This window comes from Spea bombifrons, chromosome 2 (genome assembly GCF_027358695.1).
Source record: "Spea bombifrons isolate aSpeBom1 chromosome 2, aSpeBom1.2.pri, whole genome shotgun sequence".
Classification (NCBI taxonomy): domain Eukaryota; kingdom Metazoa; phylum Chordata; class Amphibia; order Anura; family Pelobatidae; genus Spea; species Spea bombifrons.
Window position 1 is genome coordinate 105207951 of NC_071088.1, and position 19172 is coordinate 105227122.

A 19172-nucleotide genomic window follows, 5' to 3' on the forward strand; every position below is an offset into this window, starting at 1 on the left:
TTGTTACCCTTACAATTTTTAAATACTGTTTTATTGCTGCTATTTCTAAGATTTTCCTTTTTTATTTTGAACATAGAACTTGTAATGCATTGTCATACGAGATCTGAATGTAGCATAATGCCTATTATAACTTTATGATTTAGTCTGTAATGATAGCGTTTGTTCATTTTAACAGCTGGAGACAGCCAGCCAGCCAAAATCTAATATCTCTTAACGTAATTTGAAAGTAAGGTAATTAAAATGAATTGGGTTATGTGAGGACTTAGAGCATTTCTCCTGAAAAGGATTATGTCATCTGTAGGACTGCTTACTAAATACAAGATTTAGATAAACCTTTTATCACCTGTTACACAAGCGTTGTCGGATAATAATTAAAAATAATGTATATTATTGAACCATTAAAGTGTTAAGTCTTTTTCTCTAAATGGCCTAATGATATCATAAACTTCATCAGGAAAGTGGCTCAGTCACCAAAAATATCTCTAAGCAATGAAGAAAAAATGCTCATATATTGTTTTAATAAGGAAAATGGATGTAGTGACTCTGGTCCAGGAAAGGATGGAGTCTTGAGTTGAAGGTCATACCCTTTATTGGGCCGACACAGAGCAATGTGTAGAGTTATGTTATCTTTGGGCATGTCAAAGGTCTCTTTGTTTTGACTGTTAACACCACCCACGAGTACATTTAGTTTTCAGTTTCCTTCACCGGTTTTAAAACGGGGTACAAAGCACTGAGAGCTTATTAAACAAGCAACCAGAAAAGGAAGAGAAGAGTTGCATGACGGGATACATGGCCATCCCATTTGGCACATTCTGCTGTCATTTGTACTCCCTTTTACTTGCTTCTTGCCATTTACCATGCTGGCAGCAAATGTCCATGAAAAGCAGATAAACCACAGCTGGATGGATGAGGCCTCATGAACAACTGGCAGCTTTTATAAACGTATTAATTAAAATTGCCACTTGCTTGAGCTTTTTGTTTAGGGGATAGTTTAAAGGCTGTGGAAACAATGGCAACTTGTGTTAGATTTTGCTAATCAAATTCCTATTCTAATGTTAACTCCATTCTACTTACTCCTTGAACCATTCAACTCCAATCAGTAATTTATTAATAGTGGAGAGATAACAGTGGTGGTCAAGCAGGGCCTGAAATGTATGAATTTAATGCATAGAACTAATGTGTGCATTTAGCAAAAGTGGCCAATCTGCTTTTATGGCTCCTCAGATTAAAACAGTATGAGCAGCCCTACTCTTCCCAAGGTAAAACATTTGTAGAAAAGGTGCAGACCAAGCTTATGCTGCAATCGTTGCAGGTTCGACTCACAGACTTGCAAGTAGCTCTTGCTTTTAATAGTTTGGTTTCTGATTATTCAGGCTGAGCTGCCATGCGCTAGGCTAAAAGCTATTGCTGAAAAAATGTTCGCTGTACCCCTGCCACTAGAAGTAGAAGATTATAGAAAAAAACAGTAAGGAATGTAGCCCTCCAGACCCCCCCTGCAAAACAAACTGTATGCAAGATATTACTGTGATCTGGGAATGATGCTGAACATAAAAATTGGGTTGTTGTTCAGCTTCAGCACTTACTGAAAAAATCCTATTCAAAACTGCAAAAACAGTTTTTTTTTTTATTTTAACAAACACCGATTAGCCATAACATTATGACAGGTGAAGTAAATAACACTGATAATCTTGTTATCATGGCACTAGTCAGTGGCTGAGATATATTAGGCAGCAAGTGAACATTTCATCCTCAAAGTTGGTGCGCTAGAAGCAGGACAAATGGGCAAACGTAAGGATCTGAGCCACTTTGACAAGTGCCAAATTGTGACGGCTGGGCGGCTGAGTCAGATTCTCTCCAAAACTGTAGCTCTTGTGGGGTGTTCCTGGTCTGCAGTGGTCACTACCTATCAAAAGTGGTCCAAGAAAGCCAAAAAGCAGGGTCAGGGTCATGGGAGGCCAAGGGTTGTTAATTCACGTGGGAGGCAAAGGCTGGCCCCTGTGCTCAAATCCAACAGACTAGCTACTGTAGCTCACACTGTTGAAAAAGTTAATGTTTGTTCTGATAGAAACAAGAGTTTGTTGCCTATGGGTCTGTTTATCCAGTGACCAGTCAGGGTGCCAGTGCTGACCCTTGTCCACTGCTGAAAGCAACTACAATGGGCACGTGAGCATAAGAACTGGACCACGGAGCAATGGAAGGAGGTGGCCTGGTCTGATGAATCACTTTTTATTTTACATCAGGTGCATTGCTGGGTGCGTGTGTCACTTACCTGGAGGACACTATGGGAAGATTGCAAGCCGGTGGAGGAAGTGTGATGCTTTGGGGAATGTTCTGCTGGGAAACCTTGGGTCCTGCCATTCATGTGGATGTTACTCTGACACGTACCACCTAACTAATCTTTGTTGCAGACTATATTACACACTTTCATTGACACTATTCCCTGACAGCATTGCCTTCTTTCAGCAGCATAATACGCCCTGCCACAAAGCAAAAATGGTTCATTGTTTGAGGAACACAATAACGAGTTCAGGGTGTTGACTTGGCCTCCAAATTTAGCAGATCTCAATCCAGTTGAGCATCTGTGGGATGTGCAGGACAAACAAGTCCGATCCATGGAGGCCCCACCTCGCAAATTACAGGACTTAGTGGAGTCCATATTTTGGCGGCAAGAGGGAGACCTGCGCAATATTAGGCAGGTAGTCGTAATGTTATGGCTGATCGGTGTGTGTTTTAATTCCCTCACTACATTAGTCTGTACTCCTGATGAGAGGCTGTTCCATTTGTTACATATTGGTACTAATAATGTGTTTCACGTATTGCTATGATTTTAAAAGAAGGCTTGCTTGTCCAGAAAAAAAAAACTGTACTTTGGTTACATCAAACAAGGGGGATCATATCATGGTTAAACAAACAAATGTTAAAATGGCAAAAAAGCTCCAGTCTTTAGGGTAGAAGAAAAAAAACATGTCCGTGAAAGGGGTTAATGGTAATGGCAGTATAAAAATTGTTGTTTCTGAGCTCATATTGTAAAGTGTCATGTGGCTTCAGGGCTGTTACTAAATGTCACACTGTGTGATGTTGCCTGTCCATTTGTGAACGCCGAGGCCTCAGCTGGCATAAAGATGAGTTCCCCTGGACTGGAAGTAATAAATAAAAACGGGGAATTATACAGAGCCAATTGCCTAGGTGGCTAGTCCTTTAGAAAATCACTATTACCGCACTGTTATTTCATGAGGTCCTCATTTTTTTTTAATTTTTTTTTCTTCACCTTTCCTTGTGGACTTGTGATGTGACACTTCTGGAAGATATTTTAACTTGTAAATTAGCATATAAATAGAAGTATTTCTGTTAGCCATGTTGAAATAAGCAAAAACGAAATATTATTATTCATATTGACAAGTATTTTAAACATAGTGTAATTTATAGAGAGGAAAATAAGCTTATGGCTGGAAGTTGACAGTGAGGGATGTCGGCTGCTAACTTGTCTAGCCCAGGCAGTTGAAGTACTTTATTACAAACCCTCTGTATTTGCAGACTTTGCTATATTTTCTTATACCACTTAATTTAAATTATTTATCCAGGTTTTTTTTACCTATTCTATAAAATTTTCCACCAAACATTTTGTTACCATAATTGATATACTAAATTTTAAGCCCACATTTTCAAAGATTCATTTTGAAAGTATACAATTTGGAATAATAAATACAGTTTACATAAATTGTATTTAGATAATGGAATTTATGTAAATGTAATGTAAACATTATTTCATAAACTTACATAGTGTGCTGAAAATCAAAATGGAAAAGTCTGGGAAAGTGACAAATCTGCCTTAATATGGTTTCTTCTTTCTCTAATGAAGACTCTTATTCCTGCAGATCCCGTACAGTTGGTTTCCCGCATTTTGTTGTCCTTTTTTTGTCTCTTCTTTTTCCCGTTTTGTGTAGTGCTAGTATAAGGCTCTTATTTGTACCGGACACCCTTAACTTACATCACTTCCTTATTGGAAACCAGTACTACTAACATGACTTACATGAATTCAATGTAAGGGACAGGGCTGCCTATACAAATATTTTCAATGGTCCATATGTACTGAAGACGACCGTAAAGTCTGCGAACACCCTCTATGCGCCCTGGCCTGTCCTGTTTTAATATGATTGCTGAATATTTTTTGTTTGTAGCCCCTTTTAATGGTTGATTTGGAATATCATGGTGGTGGGGGGTGATCAACTTGGATTCTCTCTTTTTGAAAGCTTCTGCACATTAGCTTTTATTTTCAGTGAATTTTCAAATTTATGAATTTACGAATGTATGGTCCATTCTGCTTTTTTTCTTTCTCTACTGAGTTTTCCTTATCTTTTAAAGTGTTGTTCCCTGGCACAAACAGCATGGAACAAATGTGTGTCTTTGCATGTGTTTGTATGTATACATGTTTTGTTCCTTTAACTGAAAGGGTTTTATTTTTAATTATTTCCTAATACTTATTGGCTGCCAATAACATGCTGCTTATGTGATTGCCAAGTGCTTTCCAATCAGATGGTCTTAATGTCTAATTTCCTGCCCTTATCGGTGATCTAGGAATGATAATAGGAAGTAAAGCCTCTTCAGTTCAAGCTCCTGCTGTACTGTGTGATCCCACACCATGGTAGGAGCTGGGATAAATCAATCCTTGCTCATGTCTGCTCCTTATGGGTAAAAATGCTGCTCAAATTTAACCCTTTAGATTACGGTTTCATGCATCGCCCACTCCTACTAAATGCCAGCCACTGAACCTGTTCTGTAGTAACTATGCATCTTTATGTCATTACATTATATAGAACCGGAACTGCCTGCACCCAAAAAGGTGGTGATACAGTAAATTGATTTGGGGTAAATAATAAAATCTCTTAAAATAAAGATATAGATTTTGTTTGTTTTAAAATGCCTGTGCAGGGACAGAGCACTTTAATATGTTTAAATTGAATTATACTTTAAGCTAGCCACTATGCATCATACATTTTAGGTTGAAAGTAGGGCTGCAACAACTAATCGATAAAATCGATAATAATCGATAATGAAATTCGTTGGCAACGAATTTCATTATCGATTAGTTGAATCGATTATTATCGATTATAAAATGAGGGTTTTTTCAGAGCAAACGCTCTGAAAAATCCCCCTCATTATATAATCCGTTTAGTCTGACTCACCGTCTCACAGCAGCAGCTCCTACTTACTCCCCCTCCCTGTAATCACTGTGACAACTGGCCCCGCCCCTTCCTTCTCCAGGCCAGAACCACATGGCTGTGACACTCATCTAACTGTAAGTATATATATATATATATATATATATATAATATATATATATATATATATAATATATATATATATATATATATATGTATGTATGTAATATATATATATATATTTGGGCTACTGAAAGTTAGGGGAGGTGGGGGTTAATTTAGGGGCAGTTATGGTTAGTGGGGTGTTTAGGGTTAATTTAGGGGCAGTTATGGTTAATTGGGTGTTTAGGGTTAATTTAGGGGCAGTTATGTTAATAGGGTGTTTAGGGTTAATTTAGGAGCAGCTGTGGTTAATGGGGTGTTTGGGGTTAATTTGAGGCAGTTGTGGTTAATGGTGTGTTTAGGGTTAATTTAGGGGATGCTGTGGTTGATGGGGTCTTTAGGATTAATTTAGGGGATGCTGTGGTTAAGGGGGTGTTAAGGGTTAATTTAGGGGCAGTTATGGTTAATGGGGAGTTTAGGGTTAATTTAGGGGAATCTAAATCCTGGGGGCAGTGAAGTGACATATCTGGGGGTATAAGGCATATACAGTATATAAGGCATATGTGGGGAGGGCAGTGTGGCATGTCTGGGGAGGACGGAGTGGTGTATCAGGGTGTATAAGGCATATCTGGGGGTAGAGTGGCATATCTGGGGGTAGAGAAGTGGCATGTCTGGGAGGCAGGGTGGCATGTCTGGGGAGGATGGAGTGGGGTATCAGGGGATATAAGGCGTATCAGGCACAGTGGCAGATGTGGGAGGCAGCGTGGAGTGGCAGATGTGGGAGGCAGCGTGGCAGATGTGGGAGGCAGCGTGGCATATGTGGGAGGCATTGTGGAGTGGCAGATGTGGGAGGCAGCATGGCGTGGCATATGTGGGGAGGGCAGGGTGGCATGTCTGGGGAGGATGGAGTGGTGTTTCAGGGGGTATAAGGCGTATCAGGCACAGTGGCATGTGGGGGGTAGAGTGGCGTGGCAGATGTGGGAGGCAGCGTGGCGTGGCAGATGTGGGAGGCAGCGTGGAGTGGCAGATGTGGGAGGCAGCGTGGTGTGGTATATGTGGGAGGCAGCGTGGAGTGCTGTGGTAGGCAGCGTGGCATATGTGGGGGGGCAGCATGGCATGTCTGGGAGGCAGCGTAGCAAGCCTGGGCTCAAATGTGCATATATTGGGGGGCTGGTTGGGAAATAAAGACAAGAAATGTATTATCAAAGTTTTTTTATTCTGTTGTTTGTATTTAACATCATTTGTTTAGTAAATTATTTTAAATAAATGAAAAATTTACATTCATTTTTTTTATCCGATTAATCGATTAATCGAAAAAATAATCGGCCAACTAATCGATTATTAAAATAATCGTTAGTTGCAGCCCTAGTTGAAAGATAATCAAACCGATAGTGTTCAGTGGTTATCTGTGCTGTTATGAGCTGACAACATAGCAGAAGCAACTGCACGCATATAGAGTTTCGCATAGAGAGGTTTTTGGGTACAATACCACCTAGCATGGAGCAAATCAGAGCAGTCATCTCCACTAGATATCTGAATATCTGGAAAGCAACTTCTAGGAAGGCTTCAGTTACTCCGTTCCTGGAATTCTTACAAGAAGGTCCCAATGTAACCCTGTGTTAGTCCGTGATGGGTTTTATCACAGTATATATGATATGTTCTTATCAAAGAAGCATTTTCATGTTATACCGTATTTGCTCGATTATAAGACGACCCCCCCTCAAATCTGAATATTAATTTAGGGAAAAAAGAAATCCTGAATATAAGACGACCCTATAGGAAAAAAGTTTTACCAGTAAATGTTAATTCATGTAAACAATTTTTTTTTAATAAAAGCTATGATTGAGAAAAATATTTTGGTTTTATTTCCTTCTATTTTCCAACCTGCCTCCCCCCCAGTTATGCACATCTGCCCCAGAAATGTCTTATACCCCCTATATGCCACTGTGCCCCATGATCTGCCTTTTAACCCTCTAAATGCCACTGTGCCCCATGATATGCCTTTTGACCCCCTATGTGCCACTCTGCCTCCAGAAATGCCTTATACTCCTATATGCCACTCTGGCATTAAGGGGGTTAAAAGGCATATTATGGAGCAGAGTGGCATATAGGGAGGTTTAAGGCATTTCAGGAGGCAGAGTGGCGTATAGAGAGTTAAAAAGGCATTTCTGGAGGCAGAGTGGCATTATGGGGGTTAAAAGGCATTTCATAGAACACTCTGCCTCCAGAAATGCCTTATGCCCCCCATTTAACACTCCCTCCCCCTCCCTCCTCCAAACTTACCGGTGCTTCTGACTCCCCTGTCATGTAGCCGGGGCTACGCTCCTTGCGCTGCAGCCGGAAGGAGGTGTGGCTAGCAGCGGAGGTTGTCTGCGTCCATCGCGCAGACCTTCCCCGGCTGTCAGAGATCAGAGGTGTACCGGCACTGGTGCGGGGAACTCTGATCTCTGACAGCCAGGGAAGGTCTGCGCGATGGACGCAGACAACCCCCGCTGCTAGCCACACCTCCTTCCTGCTGCAGCGGAAGTTGTCTACGCGAATCGCGTAGACATCTACACGCTGCCCCGGCTACACAGTGTGGCCGGGGACTCAGAAGCACCGGTAAGTGGGGCGTGGGGTGAGACAAGGAGGATCCAGGTCCCCTGCAGCTGCGGGGGATCTGGATGTTAGTCGTCTCATAGTCAGACCTATTTGAGGTCTGATTATAAGACAACCCCGATTATAAGACCGAGGGGTATTTTTCAGAGCATTTGCTCTGAAAAAAACCTCGTCTTATAATCGAGCAAATACGGAATTAGCTACGTGGATTCAAAGGTGTGTCGTTACCTGGAAACACCTAATTTCCCCAAAATAGATACCCATTTCCGACACCTTTATTTCCCACCCAATAAAATCTCTCTTTGCATTGTTCCTGGTATGTCATTGTAATTGCACACAGGGAAAGTTGAGAGGAGGCGTAATTTTATGGCTATGAGTTTTCCTACCCCACCTGAGTCGGGAATGTCTGCTGCCAGGCGGTGAGCAAAGAAAATGAATTCTCAGTAAGTAGAATTCAAACTTTCCTGCCGCTGATTGACAGCTTCAAGCAGCCAATTGGTGGCAGGAAATGCTGCATCATGGAGGAAGGCAGCTTTTGCAGCATGTCTGCTAATTACTTTAATATGCACTGTTCTATAGTAGGGCTGCCAGGGACATTAAACTGTCCCTTTAAGGACTTAGAGTACTACTCTTCATTCAAAGAAAAATGTTCAATTCTAAACATTCCTGTGTGCAATATGTATGTGGATTGCTAGTCTAATCAGTTCTCTAAAGGCGTATGGTATACATTTGGATTAAGTATTGATTTTGGTAAAGCTGTCAAATGAGTGTGTCTTGTTTGGATATTGAAAAACATCCCCAGTATTCAGTTTTGCTGAAGCAGAGAAAAAAAAGGAAAAAAATAATAAAAAGAAAACAAAATGATCCACGTAGTGACCTTTTCTGAAATCTGCTCAGTGGATTCAATTTCTTTTTCTTTTCAGTTTTTCTAGTAGGTACAAATTATTTCATAAACATTTACGTTCAAAGACCTTTAAAATATTTAAATTGCCAAAATTGGCTACAGATGGCATACAGTAGTATGTTTTTTTTTTAAAATTATTATTGTTGGTGTAAAGTAGTGTCTGATATGAACCGTAGCTCTTTGTAAGTAGGATATTAAAGGAACACATGTGTATGCACTATGTATAATATATTACAGTAATGCTCTTTTACATTGTCATTTTGCCGAACCTCCCCTGAGGCTGCCATGCTTGGCCCAGTCCCTCCATGTTTCTTCCGTTGCTGTTATTGTTCAGTGGCAGACATCATCCAGCCAGTATAGCACCTTCCCATGACATTTACACATAGGTGTCCTTCGCTTTTGCATTACGTATAATCTAAAATCTGGTAGAAGTTATCTCAAAAGTTGTGTTTTTAATAAGCTGGTTTGGTGTTGGTAATGTTTCGGATGTGCTTGAATGTGTGACCTTTATTTAGTTTTAAATTCCACATTTTGGAGACTTAAATATTGTTTGCATGTAGCGGGGAAATCTAAGCACAGATAGATGCAAATAAGGATATTTGAATATGAATGCATTCCCCTGGAAGATTACTAGCAGTTCTATAATGGCATGAAACGGAAGCTCTGATTTTATAATGCATGTCGTTTATTTTGATTTAATTTTTTTCTTTTCCACAGGAAGATATGAATTTAAATGAAGACCGTAAAGCACCTTTGAGGGAGAAAGACTTTGCTACCAAGAAAGAAATGGTCATGCAGTATATTAGCACTGCTTCAAAGGCTGTAAGTATATTTTTGAATGGTCTGTATGAAATGTGACTAAACAGAACAATTTAACCTTTACATTGTTTGCAGGTTAAAAGCTTCATTTTTCATATGCGATATGTAAAATTATTTTGAATGGCTACAAATATAATCTACAGTACTGCTCTAACAAATAAATAACATTACAACCAATGTTGGTGAATGTGAAATAATTCAGTTTGGGAATCTCTCATATAAATCACATCTTCCATCCATTGTTAAGATAGTGGGTAATATCCCCTTAAAGTGTCTTACTTCAGTACACTCCCACAAAAGACTCCATATTACTGTGAAAAAGATGAAATACGCCCAACACGCATTTTGGCCAAGACGATCTCTGCTACACAAGAGGCGAACGTTAGAAAATAAGAAATTTAAACAGAACACCACCTATTATCATGATGCAATATCAGATTCGAGACTTTGATTCTTCGTTGGCCAGGCTCGATTTTTGTCCACGATTGAGAGCGATCTAGTAACCTGTAAATCAGAACAGTTACGCTGTAGATATTAAACACTCCATAGATGCAGGATTGTGTTGAAGATAAGCAATATCCACTTTATCCATAATAGTAATGCAGGGCTTGACAAATTTGTTGTGAATCTAGGCGCCAGGTAAAAAAGTTAGGAGCCAGGATTTTTTTAAACTAACAGTTGGTCAGGAGTGATCTGATCATCATCAGCCCGCTTACTAAACTCACAGCGTTTGACCTGGAAGCACCCTGGACTTTCAGGTCAGTGCTGTTTTTTTATTTATTTGTTTTTGTTTTTTTTTTAACTCTTTCAATGCTGATGTTCCATTGGAGCACAACATTGACTGATGTTAACAAATGTTAACCCCTGGAATGCCACGATTGTGTCATACACAATTGTGGCATTGAAGGGGTTAATGCTGCACTGTCGCTCTCTTGGAGCGATCAGGCAGCAGGGGGGTGTTGGGGCTGGTCTCTACACTCATGTGGAGACCAAAGAACCCTCTCCCCTGTCCCTGAAGCTGCCTCTGGCAGCTGGGACTCAATTGCTGGTCTACAGACCAGCCACTGCGGGGAGGGGAGTCTTTGATGACTGCTGTAGGCTTCCATGCCTACAGGAATCATCAAAGGGCTTATGGAGGCTCGTTTTTGCTGACCACCAGACCACCAGTAGCAGAACCCCGTGCAAAACGGGAATTAACCCCTAAATGCTGCGATCGCGGCATTGAAGGGGTTAACGCTGCACTGTCGCTCTCATGGAGCGATCAGGCAGCTGGGGGGTGTTGGGTCAACACAACCCCCTTCCCTGAAGGTTTTGCAGCAACCGCGTTTTCAGCCTACAGAATCACTCCGTGGGAGTGATCTCAGGCTCGGGGGTGGGCTCTGAGTGGCTGTGCTGACTCCTGGGCAGACAGCAGCAGCAGCAGCGCCCCCGTGTGGTAGCTCAGCCTCTTACATCCACAATTTTTTCTGGATGTAAGAGGCTGACAAAACCTAGGCGCCAGGACAAAATTCTGTCGCCATGGCGACCTGGGATTTGTCGAGCTCTGTAGTAATGACAAATACATAGCAGGTAATAGTCTGTACTCCGTGCTCCTCTGTAATGGCTGCTCTATGGACAACATGACCCTGTTGACTTTCGCAGTTGTCTACCAGGTTACACATCGGTACCAAGTTACTCTGAAACATGACTGTGTGAATCAAATGATATGGTTTTATGGAGTACTTCTTACTCCATAAACATAATTGATTCTTTCTTTTTTTCCTTGTGGCATGATGTGTTTTCCTCGTGTATCTAAAACCTTCCCTTTTGGTTGCTTGCAGACGTGGAAAATCCACTGCATTTTGTTCGATTGCCGTGTTTTTCCCCAGTGCAACTCTGATAAGAATAACATTTTATGTTTAAGACATCATCTGTGAGAATTTTAATACACTTTTATTTTAGATCCTTAAATCCAAGCTGTTTGTAGCCAGAGGAGTTCAGAACCCAGATGCTCCTCACACCCCCTCAGCGCTCTTTGTATCCAAGGAACGTTGTAATAAAATTCCTTCCCGCAAGGTTGCTTTGGAGCAGTAGGTGGTCACTACAACCCAGAAGTTATTTTTCATAAACCTGAGGTACATAGCGTTGGTAATATGTTAAGCAGCAGGGTTTTTTTTTTGGCAACTTTAGCTAAAAACAGCTAGGACTTGCAGACAAAACAGAAATCGAATTTACAACGTATATAAGATTTAGTCATACCTGCTATGAGTTGTGCTACACCTGTGCATACTGCAGATTCACATAATTGCACTAATAATTAGAATGCATTATAAGAAGTACACTGAGGAAATTGGAGAGTTATAGGAATTTTTAAAGCACAGTCGATCCTTTTTGGATCACTAATCGTAGCTTTATTACAGTTACAGGAGAGTGCAATCTGATGATGCCACATGAGCAAAATATCACTACAAAAATACAAATTCCTGAGAACCTATAGAAATCTATTTTTTTTTTTGCTGCTTCTAAGCAATTCCTTTGAATTCTTAAATATCTAGGGTAGAGATCTTGTAATCATGTCTCTGATGTGTTGGGTTTATTCTCCCTTCCAATACACGCTCTATGATCACCCTCTGTGTTCGTATCTCTATGGATTTGGCTAAGACCACAATGGCTTCCTAGCAGTGTCGATGCACACAGAACAGCGGGTACAGCCATCCAGCTTGTTTTTGTCCTGGGGGAAAACCTGCCACAGTTTGTTCTCCATGCTAATTGCTTTTTTCCCCGTTCCATGCAACAGGGAACCACTTGAGGAGTTTTGAGCCAATCGTTGAGAATCCGAATAAGCTGCAGATGGTGGTTCAATTAAGGTTAAGTCTGATGTGCATAAAACTGTCAATACATTTGAATTTGAAATTATATATAAATGTACAGCCCCGAAGAACAGTTTGTGTGTGCCTCAGATTTAAATGGGAACATTAATTGTATATTATACAGTAGTTCCATGCGCAGAAAATGATTAACACGTATGAAGTGTCTTCCTGTACCGGAACATATCCCTTGCATGTATAAACACAAATTGTTAAGTTAAATGTTTGGCTGGAACATGTGCTTTAATTCTTTCTAGTATTTTCTGCAAACAATCCTTATCAGATCTGTTCCAGTCTTTCATCTAAAGATTTTAGCACGTAAAAACAACACAGAAACTTTAAGAATACTTTTCTGTTTCCAGAGCAGCAAACCTTTAAGTGATTGCTTTTATATGACATAACAGTTAAGTGTTCCCAGCAAAAATGACAAATGAAACAATTTTATCTCATTAAACAATTATTTCTGGGAAGGGTACGGGCATTCGACATTACTAGGAATCATGTGCCTAATGCTTCATTCGTATGGCAAACTGTTGCATTCAGCAGAATAACATCAGAAACTCCTCCATTCATCATAAAAATGACAAATGTAAGACAATGTATAATAAAGCAAATAGTCTGTACTTAATTCATATGAGATGATGTAGACCATGATCTGAGTGTGTGTGTGTATATGTATGTATGTATATATGTATGTGTATGTATATATATATAAAATGTGCATGTGTATTATTTATATATAATAGATAAATATGTAATATATACCGTATTTGCTCGATTATAAGACGAGGTTTTTTTCAGAGCAAATGCTCTGAAAAATACCCCTCGTCTTATAATCGAGGTCGTCGTCTAATCAGACCTCAAAATGTCCGCTGGGGCCATGCTGCTTACCAGGCTTTGGTCGCGAGCAGCAGGAGAACAGGAAGCTAGAAGAGTGTCACATAACTCTGCCTCCCCCCTCCTTCCTCTGGGGGCGGGGCCAGAGAAGTTGCTCGTGCAGCCGGGCCCCTGCAGAAGTCTTCGAGTGAGAGATCTGCAGTTCAGGTAAGGGGGTGGGGGAGGGTTTTTGAGTATGTGTGATTAATGGAATGAATGAGTATTTAAATGTTTGTGAATGAGTGTGTGTTAGTATGGATGTGTAAGGGGGGTGGTGGTGGTAGCATGGCATAGGGAGGCTGTACTCAGACTCCTTTCATCCCCAGGTTCCAGCATGTACTGGCTGCCTTGGCTTGATAGGAGTGTGATTACTGTTAGCAGTTTATATATATATATCTCCAGAAATGCCTCTTAACCCCCTACATGCCACTCTGGCATATAGGGGATTAAAAGGCACATCATGGGGCAGAGTGGCAAATAGGGGGTATAAGGCATTTCTGGGGTCAGAGTGGCAACCCTGGGGGCAGATGTGCATAACTGGGGGGGCAGGTTGGCAAATAAAAGGAAATAAAAACATGTAATAATAAATAATAAATATAATATAATATTTACTAGTAAAACTTTTTTTCCTATAGGGTAGTCTTATATTCAGTCTAATTTTCCTAAATTAATATTTAGATTTTGGGGGGTCGTCTTATAATCAGGGTCGTCTTATAATCGAGCAAATACGGTGTGTGTGTGTGTGTATATATATATATATAATATACTGCACACGCACGCTGTCTCCTCTTAAGTTTTATCTTTGTAACTTATGCCATAGAACTTATGCTAGTGTTTGTTATTTAGGCGTCAAAGTATTTACAAGTTGTACTGTCATTTTAAAATGTAATACATCAAGATGACGGTTATATAGCAGCGGAGCCACTTTGTTACAAACATCTTCCCGTTTAAGAAGGTAATGTTTTACATAGTTAGGCTAATATCCTGTTCTTCCCGTATGTTATGACATCTGCTCTAACAGTGTAAATTAAAATGACATGCAAGATCTGCTGAGATCACCTGGAGCCATCAAATTTTGCCAAGAAAATCATCTGAATATAGCTTTGTTAAATGGTTTTGAAGCAGCTGCACAGTAAAAAAGGAAGAAAAAATGTGTGTTGGAGGACATTTTTCTTACTATTCACTAACATGATAATGAATGCTCAGGAGAGAGAACAATCTTTTATGTAGGTTTTATTATAGATGCACGTTATGTTCTCCGAAGTTAATATTGTTTTTGCAGATGCCACATTTTCCTTTTGTTATGCATTAGACAAAATTAAATAATATCTCCTTCCTTTAAAAGGCAAGTCAAAGCAATATCTTGCTAGCTTAAGGAGTAGACAAAACTATATTGACAGTGTTCATGCTTCTACCCCCTATAAAAACAGCCTTTTAAAGCCATCCAATAACACTGACATTTATGGAGGGTATGAATCTAAAGTGACATCTTGTTCTGGTTTTGGATATTGAAGTCACCTTGATATACTGAAATCTGGCTTTGTTAACGGCAGCCTACAAAATATAACCCAGTCTAAACAAAACAGCCAGAACTATAATAAACATTCTTTACAATCTTAAAGCCGAGACAGACAGGTAGCATTGTCCCTTCAGTTTTACAGCCATGTAAAATTGCCGCCACCAGCCCACCTGTCACATCATTAACTGACGGACCTGGCAGACCTTCAGCCGTTGATCATTGCAGTAGACGTCTCCGTGCGGGCGTGAATGCATGCAGCCCATACAGAGGCTGTTGTTTGTTCCTCCTGTCTGCTCCTTTGTGAATAGCAGATCGTGCAGGTTTTCAATGCATTATATGGCACTGCCGGCCTCGTGTATTTAGTGGCAGAGAGGCCCAGAGTGAAAACCGAAATCCAGCCAAACTTAGATTTACCTCTTCTGCCTGTTTTTGATTTAAAGGGTATAGCTGTTGGCATTAGTGAATAACCTTGATTTGAGCGTTAGCATACAAGATCTAGATGCCTTATGCAGATGCGTTTCTTTTTCTTAACAGTAATTGCAATTGTATTTACTGAAGCACGTCTCCAGCTGCTTGTGCCCAAGTGGTATAATCAACACCAGTTAGCTCTAGCGCTGGCTCAGCGAGCATTCAGGGTGAGAGTTGGGGGGGGCACACATTCCTGCTGTGAAAATGGGACCAGGGAGGGGCTGTTCTGCTGTAGCTATCAGTTTAACAGGTTTACTAGTTCATATTAAGATTTATATTAAAGTGCTTTCAAAACCAATATGCATTGTTAATTGGTGGGCTTCATCAAGAATTTTTGATGTTGTTTTATGACGCATTTGGAAAACTTGGGTTGTGTGGTCAGTCTAAAGCCACTGACACCCTCTGTAAAGAAGAATGCTTGTCAAAGTACGCTAAGTACTCGAAAAATAAGAAAAATAACAAAAATAACAAAAATAAGGCAGTTACCTCACACAGAAAAGGCTGCCCCTCCCCCAATCTCTGACACTTGCACCTGATTGGCTGCTTGAAGTAGTCATTCAGTGGCAGGAAAGTGTTCCTATTGAAATCAGTAGGAGGACTTTTCACACAAATGCACAGGGGTCTGAACAGAATGCTGCACGCAACGTTCACCGGAGCCAATGCCAAGCCTACATAACGCATGCATAATGTCCCTACATAATGCATAGCAAAATCAATGAAATTATTTGGATTTCACTTTTCATTGTAAATAACCAACTTACCCATGCTTGCAGCTGTTGCCCCTTCATAACGCATAAGAGTTTAACCCTGAAGCCAGAACCCTTTACATGGTGACGTGGGGGTTGCCTCTTGAGGCGCTTTCCAACCTGCCTCACTTTAATTGTGTCCAAACAAGTTAATTGGATTGTAAATTGGGCAGAGTTTGGATCTCCTATCTTAGGGTGTTATTTCTCATTGTTGGCAGTTACTGCATGCACAGTTTTATTTATATCACCCTGCTCTTGTGTAAATTGCCGCAGTGCTCTATAAGCAAGAATAAAAGTCCAGATTCATAATCGCTCTATACGTTGTCCTGGCAGAGAACTCAGGTTGGTGCTGTTAATTTTGCTGCAGTGTGTGCATATTCTTCTGTATAATGTTGGTGTCAGGTTCACAAAAACAGAATAATTTTAAAGATACTGGCATAGAAACTCAACCACCCTGACATTTATACTCGAAGCTTATCCTATGTGAAGGTCTTGTGCAGTAAAAGTTGACTGTAGCTCTGCAAGATATGTATATCCATATGTTCCTTACTGTACTTAAACATTTCTAAACATCTTAAATTACAATCGGATTACCATGAATTAAAATTATATAATGCCACGTATGCCAACAAGGCGTCATATCACTGTGTTAAAAGTGTTGTCCACCTTCTATCCCATCTAGGCATAATGATAACTCTAGCATGTTTAATACAACTGATCAAGTATTTCTTAAACATATTAAATTATAGCCATGGGCCCGGTACCATGGTTTAATCTAGCAGCCTTTGGCTTGGGAGTAGTGTACCAACCCATGTAACTCTGTGATTGTCTTCTAGTTTCCTTCAGCTTTGTCTGTAGATGGAGTTGAATAGTTAGACTAAGGCAGCTGCAGATTGCCTCCTCCAGTCAGAGAATCGAGGCAGCTGCCTCCAATGTGAGCCTCAAGGGTCCAACGTTCCCACACAAGATTACTGAGCACCCTTATGATCCTGGACAGAGACTTCTGGTACCCCATTAATTACACCATCTTTTAAAAAGCTTCCCTGCTCCATTGGCAACAAAGCTCTTCAACCTCTCAGCATTTTAATGATCACCTATGTTTAAGAGGTCTTTCAGAAAATGAGAATAGGACAACTTTTGTTAAGATTAAAGATTTGTTTGCGGTATTTTGCTACTAAAACAACTGTAAATGCTATATTTATTGAAATATGTTTGGTATAATATTCACTTGCCTAAAACTCACATGGTTAAGACTTAATTTTTCAGACATCTTTACAGAGATAATTGTGTTCTGTGAAATATATATATATTTTTACAGTGGTAAGTTCATTACAGTATGAAGACTAGTGACAGATTCATATTACATGTGTTCGTGTAGGAGACCAAGGGAAAATAAGGTAAATAAAAAAAATCTCCCCCAGATAGTCTTGTAGGCTTTCGGCTAGATTTCCACTTGGTTTTTTTTGGCTAAAAACGCCCATAAAAACGCCAATAGCGCCACCTGGCGTTTTTTTAGTGAAAAACGGCTGCAGCCAGATGTTAGCTGTTCTTCAATAGGAAATCGCAAAATGCCATTTCCACTTGGCGTTTTTCTGTTTGGCGTTTTTTCAGTCCTCTTTGGCGTTTTTCTGCTTTTTTGGGCTCTGTGGCAGTTTTTCAAAATCGCAGCATGTTCGCACTCTGGCGTTTTTTGCAAGGAAATCATGGCGTTTTTCTCCAATAGAAGTCTATGGGAGAGAAAAAACGCCATGAAAAAGCCATGTGGGTTTATTGTCTTGGCGTTTTTTATGGCGTTTTTTCCACAGTTACAATGCAGAGGATGGACCCAGTATCTGTGTGTCCTACGAGAAATAGGCTGAAAACAAACAGTTTCACACAAAACAAAGTCCTGGACTGGTTCATATTGAATTTTACACCATTTGGAACAAACATGCCATTACAAACAAACATACCCAACGCATCAACTGGATCCTGCGTGCCAAAAGCAACAGCAAACAATTTGCACCATCATTTGGGGCCAATCTTCCCAGAGGAGCAGACATTCGGAATAAAGCATGCCTTACAAACCACAGAAAAGAGACAAAAGGGTCTACCAAGTAAATGACATCAGGAGAGGGCAGATACTTGCCATTTATCCTAATCCCTTTTAGCTGGGTGAAACTTCTAACTTGTAAAGGCTGGAAAAACTGCCTAAGGTCAAAAAAAGCAATTTCCACAGAAAGGCTAAAACGCCAGAAAAAACTCCAGAAAAAACACCAAAACGCAGGTAAATGCAGTGGCAGTTTTCTTGGCGTTTTTCCTGGCGTTTTTCATCAAGAAAAAAACGCCGGACAAAAACCCAAGTGGAAACCTAGCCTTCCTGTAGCAATAACCAAGTTATTTAAATGCCTGAGAACGTAACAATGTCAACTAAAGTAGTATCCCTTCACTATGGTCACAAAAAGCAGAATAACTTCCAATAGAAGTGATAAAGGCTGATACATGGGATAGTTATAAGACTACCATGGACATGAGAAAAGGACCAAGTAAAGCAGGGAAAAAATGGTGGTGATGCTGGCCCAAATAATCTGGTTGGATTGTATCTTTTTAAGTATCTAAGCAAAAGAGGAAAAGTAAAACATATTTTTCTGGTATGATAAGATACTTATAACCTTCATACTGTATTTGCTCGATTATAAGACGAGGCAGCAAGGTGGGGAATTCTCTACTCTGGCAGCCAGCGAACCTCTGTGCGAGGGACGCCGACAACCCCCGCGGCTGCTGGCGTCACGTGAACTAACGCCGGCCTCCACCCGCTGCCCCCAGGAGACACCAGGGAGTCAAAAGCACTGATAAGTCGGTGGAGGGGGGGACAAGTATTAAAATGGGGGGGCATAAGGCTTTTCTGGAGGCAGAGTGTCCTATGATATGCCTTTTAACCAGAGTGGCATATATAGGGGTATAAGGTATTTCTGGCGGCAGAGTGGCATATAGGGGGTTAAAAGGCATATCATGAGGCAGAGTGGCATATCTGGGGGCAGATCTGCAAATGGGGGGTTGGTTGGAAAATAAAGGGAAACAAAAACAAAATATTTTTCTCAATCATAGCTTTCATTAGGTTTTGGTAGCAGTATAAACTGCTTTGTGTGTCCACTA

General features: G+C 40.5%; 1 protein-coding gene across 3 annotated transcripts in view; it reads left to right on the forward strand.

The window, feature by feature from the left end:
- DIAPH3 (diaphanous related formin 3) overlaps window positions 1–19172 on the forward strand; it is a 276383-nt gene that overhangs the window by 43583 nt on the left and 213628 nt on the right. For all 3 annotated transcript variants that reach the window (XM_053455426.1, XM_053455428.1, XM_053455427.1), the window contains one exon: window positions 9481–9585. In XM_053455426.1, coding sequence (XP_053311401.1) covers window positions 9481–9585 — 105 coding nt within the window. The remainder of the gene's footprint in view (window positions 1–9480; window positions 9586–19172) is intronic.